At 44.0% G+C, this 7769-nt stretch overlaps 1 protein-coding gene across 1 annotated transcript in view; it reads left to right on the top strand.

Moving 5' to 3' along the window:
- The window catches only part of LOC107107164 (ADAMTS-like protein 3), a 263683-nt gene that overhangs the window by 246694 nt on the left and 9220 nt on the right, over window positions 1–7769 (top strand). Inside the window, exons 25-26 of the mRNA XM_015407420.1 lie at window positions 2458–2670; window positions 5981–6164. Coding sequence (XP_015262906.1) covers window positions 2458–2670; window positions 5981–6164 — 397 coding nt within the window. The remainder of the gene's footprint in view (window positions 1–2457; window positions 2671–5980; window positions 6165–7769) is intronic.

The following is a 7769-nucleotide window of genomic DNA, read 5'->3' as shown; positions in this document are numbered from 1 at the left end:
ACAACTAAATTATATAACTATAAGCACTTCATTTGATCCTAAAAATTATTATTTTCGTTATCAGCAATCCAATTCATTTCCACACTAAGTACAATAGTTTATGTGACTATTTAACTACAACCCACAGTTGGTCATAAAGCACAACAAGCAAACTTAGAAAGGAAGCCCCAACAAAAATAAAAATAAGCCTTACAACTAAATTATATGACTATAAACATTCCATTTGATCCTAATAATTATCATTTTCATTATCAGCAATCCAATTCATTTCCAAAAATAATTACATTACCCATTAATCTTAGGCAGTAAACTATACTTATAAATAAATTATCACAGTTAATTTTCAAAACACAAAAACACCCCATCAGTATTTATTACCCTCCTAGAAATTCCCAGCAGCACAACCATATTATATCTTCAGTTAGTTCATAACATATTTTCCAATTAACATCACAATCACTAGTCTTCAGTCTAAGCTTCTCAATAGCAGTATAGGGAGGAGGAGAAAAACAATTAGCAAGATTTGGCGTTTTAGAAACACAATCCTCCTGGTAATCCAATTCCCTTCTAACTTGATTTTCCATGTTTTCTTCCCAATGTCGTCTATTCTTGAACTCCTTCAGTTTTATTTCCAAATTATCTGTTCCATGTCCTCTAGTGTTTGGTAGCCAGCAGTCCCCGGGTTTCTTTCCTTCTTTAATTTCTTGCCTCCATTACCTTTCTTTCTCCCTTTTCGCGCTGGGACCAACAAAGTTATTTTTCCCTTTTTATTTCGCGGTTTGACTGTTCTTTGCTCCTTCACAACAACTTTAAAGTCGTCAGCCTTCTGTAGCTCTATCTCTGTAGAGAGACGTTGAGCAGCCTGCAATTCCCTTTCCTGTTCTGCCTCTTGTCCTTGCCCCTCTTGTACGGCTTGTACTTCTTCTTTATGTCCTTTCCCTTCCACTATTTCTTTTACAGCATTTCTTAACACAGTCTCACAAACCACTTTAAACGCCTGTCCAATTTCCTCTACAAATATTTTTTTACATTCTTCCCATGAAAAGTCACTAATTATTATTGTTCCTTCCATTTTTCGCTTCTAGAGCCTCGCTTTTACAAGTCCTTTCTCTCGTGTTCACTGGCAATTTTTAACTCTCCCGAGATAATGATACTCTCCATAGGCAGTTTCTTCATCCCCCATTTAACTCGTCATTCATGATTTCCCCTGTACCTTTGTAACGGCCGCTTCTTGCATAAAAGGGGGGGCCAAATCGGGGGGTAGTTCTTCCAACTCCATCTGTCTCTCAATGCAATGTATCTTCCCCAACGACAACAAAAAAGAAAAACTTTAAAAACAAACCGGGTGGCAGCGTCTCACAAGAACACGGCGGCCATGTTCTTTCCCTGCCGATCACTTCGGCGTCGGAGCTTGTTCTGGGCACCTCCCCCGCCCTGCCAGTTGCGGGGAAGGGCCAGAAAAATGCCCCCTGCTCCAGCACCCACCAACGGGGTGCTGGACGAGCTCCCCCGACATGCGGGGGGCCCGAACGAAGCGAAAGCGGTACGAGCAGGGACGGAGCACTCCGGGCTCCCGCCTGCTCGTCGATGCGCCGTACCGGAAGTCTCCATATATTTGTGTTTTTACTGTGCATATCTGCTGCATTTTTTTTTTTGCCATCAAGTCACAGCTGGCTTATGGCCACCCCGTACAGTTTTCAAGGCGAGAGACGTTCAGAGATGGTTTGCCATTGCCTGGTTCCGTGTCACAACCCTGGTATTCCTTGTAGGTCTCCCATCCAAATACTAGCCAGGGCCAGCCCTGCTTAGCTTCTGAGATCTGATGAAATCGGGTTAGCCTAGGCTACCCTGGTCAAGGCTACCTACTGCATAGGCCTCCTTTAATTGTTTAATAACAGTGTGTCTGGAACCACAAAACTGGCCAGAGAGAAAGATGCGTGGTCTGAAACATGGCAAAAGGCACACTGCTGCTGCTTCATTAAAGTGCACATAAAAGTAACTCAGGAACACCCAAAGGTCAGCTTTGGGGCACCTGCCAAAGTTAGTGTGCAGGAAACTTAGGACAGAAAAAAGGAAGAATGCATACTTCACAGAAAGAATTTACTGCAACAGACTGTTGTGGTGGCTGCTTCATCACCACATGGAGATTTGTGAAGGATAGGTTTCTCAGTGATGAAAAAATGTGATGAAAAAATGGAGCCTCCATGTTTAGAGGCAGTGTACCTGTGAATACCCGTTACCGGGTGGAAAAGAACCAGGGCAGGGTTTTGACCTTCACACTATGCTTGTAGGACTTCTGGGGGCATCTGGTTGGCCACTGTGGAAAATAGGACTCTGTACCATTGGTCAGTTCTACCTTGGTTGTTTTTACCGTCTTAAATCTGTAACTTATATAGAAATTTTAAGAAGTTATCCAATGTTTTACGAAAACAAGCTAAGAATAGCTTTGCTTCCTAGGCTGTCCAGTACATCCCAATACAAAGAACACCATTTTCTGGTCCTTTAAAAACCAACCTGTTGAAGAAATTCTAGGCTTCAATCACCGAACTCTGGGTGAGGGACATATCCTGGAGGTGAACGTTGTCTCTGATCGGCTTGCTGGACAATACAGATGCTGGAGTTCATCGAGTGTCAAACCATTGTCTGTTTGGGTAAATGTCAAGAAGGAAGGTTTGTTGAACATTCCATGACAAGATTCTAATGTTTAATTATGTTTCATCTGCAAATGTTTTGAGATTTTATTGCTTTTACAGCATAGGATAAAACTCTTAGACACTGTGGGGCTGCCAGTTCATGGGGTTCTTGAGCCTGGTTCTCCCTGATTCCCCATAAGGCCAAGTAAGGAAAAGATAACTTATTGGATATGACGTCATAATGATCAGTTGCCTCCCCCTGCCCACATTTCTATCAAACAAGTGTTTGATAGGGATGCTCCAGGTTGATCCTGCATTGAGCAGGGGGTTGGACTAGATGACCTGTAGGGCCCCTTCCAACTCTGTGATCCTGTGATTCTATGATCAAGCTGGGTGCCATGGGTGGCTTGTTGTGATTCATCGCATAAATTGTCATACAAGGGAGAGCAGAAGTGCAAGATATAGGGATGCCATTTGGGGCACTAAACATCTAGTTCCAGTGTTGTTACCTGTAATGTTAGTGTTGAGGCACCTGCACATTATGACCTTTAGTCACCCTTTTGACCTTCTTCAGCTGGGGCCTTTAGGACACTGACAGTGCAATCCCAGACAGAGTTGCATCCATCTAAGTCCTTTGAAGTCTTAGAAGGGCATAACTCTGCTTAGGACTGCACAGCCTTGGGGGCTGGCAGAAGAACCTGAAAAGGCCCACACAGCCACTTGTGTGGGGTTGGTGTGCATCTGATTCGCTTTTCCCCTCATTTGTCTCAAAAAAGTCTGCAGAAAGTCCCTGTTTGGTCTCTGAGCCTGATAGGTAATGTGAGCCATGGCAAAGCCTGGGGGGCAACTGGAGAGGTCTGGGGAGGGGGAACACAACAGGCTTCTCAATGGATGTGGAGAATCAGATCTTTCGCTTTCCTCCACCTACACTTGATCCCTGTGGCTTTCCTCCACCTAGACTTGATCCCTGTGGCTCTAAATCTAGGAGGGCAATGGAGAGCCTGGCCCTCTGCTTCCATAGCACTGTCCTGTTATAACAGGAAGCGTCGGGGGCCCTACAGCTCTCCTCCTGCTCACCTGGCAGTGATTTCTGCTTGCCACGGGCTTCTGGCCTGGTGTTCTGAAAGCAAGATGGCAGTTGGGCTTGGAAGCAAGTAGGGGACGTTGAACAGTGCGAGAGCAGCTCAGTCTGCCAATGAGTCACTCAGAGGGAGAGGATGGGCCCCCACTGGCAGTTCTGTAGTGCCTGCTGTGTTGCCTAAGCCAGTCGCTGCAATACCATTTGGCCTTCACCTTGGTGGCACCGCAGCACAGCTGAGGTTTGTCCAGCAACAGCCTGCTCTGGCAAATGAGCATGGTGTGGTGCAGAGAGCAAGGTGGCTGAGGTCCTGCTAGTAGATGGAGGTGTAGTTGGTGTAGGCCCTGCTGGTAGCGGGAGCACAGAGGGAACGCTGTGAGTAAGCGCCTGCTCCTTGCTGTTATTTGCAGGAGGCATCAATATCATTTCATGTTTTTGTAGAGGCTTTTCTTTTCCAGTCACCTGAGAAAGTGTGTGTGGAGGCACTTGATTATTTAACCACCATGATGTAGCTAAAGGGATGATTTTTGCATGGTGGGTGCTGTAGAAAGCACCAACACACAGGATCTTCATGGTAAAACAAATAATGCAGTCCTCCCAAGTCACACTTTATTTTAACCATTTCTGCTTTGAAAAATGCTCTTTTGCTATTATTTTAAGAAAACCAGAAGTAATAAGGAAATGTTGAAAACCAATAAGTTAAAGAATTCATTATGTGCTGCAGGAATGTGACTGTGGACACAGCTGGGAGCGATCAATTATCCTTGGGTATTATGGGACCAACCTCTCCTCCACTCCCTTACCTCCCCACAAAAAAACAATTCATGACTCCTGTGATTGCATACAAATCTGTCAACCTTTTATAGTACTTCATCTTTTAAGTTATGTCTGAGCAGAGCGAGGATCCTTGGGAACTGCAACACAGTAAAAAGGTTCATTTTGGCAAATTCTTCAGGTATCCCAGACTTTTCTTGAGTAGCATAAGAGTGATGAGAGGTTTTGATGTTGGGTACAGATTGTGTGCTTCTGTGCAGAACAGACCTGACAAGTGGTAGACCCACAAGGACTTGCAGGGGGCATTCCATTTTCCTCTTTCTCTTTCCTCACAGCCACCATAGTCCTTTTCCTGCTTCCTTCTAGCTTTCCCACCTACCAGCTAACCTACATTTATGTGCCCCCTGTCTTCAACTTTTCCTCCTTCCCTCCCCCTGGCAGCCTGTCCCTGAAAAGATGTGCCTGGTTCCAGCCACCATTCTGGGCCATGCTCAGTTGCTTGGTACCAGCTGTTGGCCAAGTCCAGTTGCACAGTACGGAACGTGTAAGGACTTGCAGGGGGCACCTCACTTTCCCCTGCATCCCCTCCCCACACTTTTTCCTATTTTCCTTCTCCTGGTATCTCCCACATCCTTACCTTTTCCTGCTTCTTTTTCTCCTTCCCAACCACCAACCAACCAAACTTTTATTTGCCCCCCCCTTCAGCTATAGTTATTATTTATTTACTTCATCTGCACCCAACTATTCTGTAAAACAGGAACCCAAAGCAGCTTACATTATTCTCTACTCCATTTTATCCTCACAACAACTCTGTGAGGTAGGTTAGGCTAAGAATAGGTGACTGTCCTGGAAGCACTGAGTGAGCATCCAATACAGAGTGGAGATTTGAATCTGAGTCCAACATTCTCACCACTCCACCATGCTGGCTCTTGGCTTGGCCCAAGGGCTGATAGTCTCTCAAGACCCAGGGCAAAGTCTGTGGATGTACAGTAATGAATGCCTTCCCATAGAAGCACATTGGCAATCCAACGATATCGGTTTATTCACTGTGCTGGTTCAGAATCAAGTAGGAACACAATTTAGAATTTCTCTCATTTGGGGAAAGAAGTGGTTGCCCTTTCAGAAGTTCTTCTGTTTGTATCCTCCTCTGAATTCCACACAGTTGGGAAAGGATTTGAGCGTGCTGGCACTGTTTGAAGCTTGACCTGCCACCGCCTGCTTTTCAGGATGCATTTAAGAACTGGAAAGGCCATATTTCAGTGGCAGAGCATATGCTCTGTATGATGACGGTCAAAAGTTCAGTCTCTGGCACCACCAACTGAATGATCTCTGGCAGCAGACTGGGAAGGGCTTTTTCCTGAGACCTCAAGAAGCCCCTGATGAGCCAGGGGTGTGGGACTCATGTAAAGAACTGTAGTATACATATAAAACTGGACATCAGTAGGGGTGCAGTTGCTGCCCCTCACTCCCCCACCTGTTGCTTTCCTCCCATCAGAACATAGGTGGGCGCTTGGCGAATGGAGTCCCTGTTCTTCCTTTTGTGGGAATTTGGGGACCCAGGTCCAAAGGCTGCTGTGTGTGAACCTGAAGGAGCAAAGAGTGAACAAGTCACTGTGTCAAGAGAGCCAGAGGCCAGCCGTGAATTACCGGTCTTGCAACATCCGTGACTGTCCTGCCAGGTATACGTCTTCCATCAACACTATTTGCTGGGGTTTATACTTCTTTTCTGATGAAATGCCATTAAGTCCTTCCAGTTGTTTTAATTTCTTTTTTTTAAAAATATTTTATTAGTCTATAGTACAATAAACAACAATGGGATTTGGTATAAATATGACCAACACAAAATTACATGTAATGAAACACTGCAACATACTGAGAAGGAACAGCAAATTTAGAAGTGTCATTATTGAAAACATATTCTAAAAAAGGAGACCATTTCGTGCATAAAGTAGATTTTGAATATGAACTATTAGTAGAGGAAGCCACTGCATCAGAAAGTTTGTCCATGATGTAAAAGTCCCAGATTTTTAAGCGCCAAGAGGAAAGAAGAGGTTTGTCGGTAGATTTCCAGCTACTCGCAATAACTGATCACTGCATAATGTCTGAGTTTGAACCTACAGAAAAGCGGTGGAGAAAACTGTGGTGGTGGACCACTGGCTTAATAATGCTAGTGGGATGCTTGAAGACATTCTTCTGAGATTGCAAACCAAGGAGAGAAATCACGGGATGGAAGCTGAGAAGAAGCAAATAACCGTGATGTATTATGCCAAAAAAGTCTCCAAGGACTAGAATTTCCCTCCCCCCAATATTCAGTTTACTGGAAGGAATTCAAACGCCATCAACACCAACGAACCATGCATATTATATCTCGTTTCGTATAACTTTATCAAAGTGGGTAGCATTGAAATACCTATATTAATCCATTTGGCAAACACTCTATTTGGCAAACACAGTAACACTGTTACTATGGGATATGAATAGAGTGTTTGCCAAATGGATTAATATTATATAGGTATTTCAACACTACCCACTTTGATAAAGTTATACGAAACGAGATATAATATGCATGGTTCGTTGGTGTTGATGGCGTTTGAATTCCTTCCAGTAAACTGAATATTGGAAAAATAAATTTCTAGTCCTTGGAGACTTTTTTGGCATAATACATCACGGTTGTTTGCTTCTTCTCAACATTCTTCTGAGATTGGCAGAGCCAGTTTCGCAGCTTGATAAAAGTGCGGGTTTCCATTAAATGGGGAAGATCTACATTACAAGGGCAGTATCTGGAGTACCACAAACCCACCTCTTAATTCTTACAGCTCCTTTTAAAATGTTTGCAAGGATCTTTTAACAGAAAACAAAGGATGAATAGGCACATATGTGGCACACAAAAGTTTTTAAAAGTGAGTAGCCAACATGAAGGGAAGGGAGGAGCAAGAATAGCATTTGATTGGCTGGTATGTCTCTGTTATGCTAATTGCGAAGCTAGGAGAAAGCTCAGCCTACCCCATAAATGATGAAGCTGCTTCGTCATCTCTGTGTATTACATCTGCCTTCCACCCAGGAGAATTAAGATGCCTGTCAGGGTCCATCCCCCCCCGGAATGGTTTCCTCCAAGCGTCTGACAAGCTGCATGAAAACATATGTGTGTGTGTCAAAGCCTGCAAAGAACTTGAAACCAAGTTCTTCTTAGATGTCAAGGGTGTTTTAATAATGATGTAAAGTGCTTCTGAAGCCAGCGGGCCTTTTGGTATTTGCATCCCTGTGCACATGTTCTTAATATGTAA

This window comes from Gekko japonicus, unplaced genomic scaffold (genome assembly GCF_001447785.1).
Source record: "Gekko japonicus isolate JY-2015 unplaced genomic scaffold, Gekko_japonicus_V1.1 scaffold322, whole genome shotgun sequence".
Taxonomy (NCBI): domain Eukaryota; kingdom Metazoa; phylum Chordata; class Lepidosauria; order Squamata; family Gekkonidae; genus Gekko; species Gekko japonicus.
Note: the sequence above shows the minus strand (reverse complement) of the source record. Positions and strands in the feature narration are given on the sequence as shown.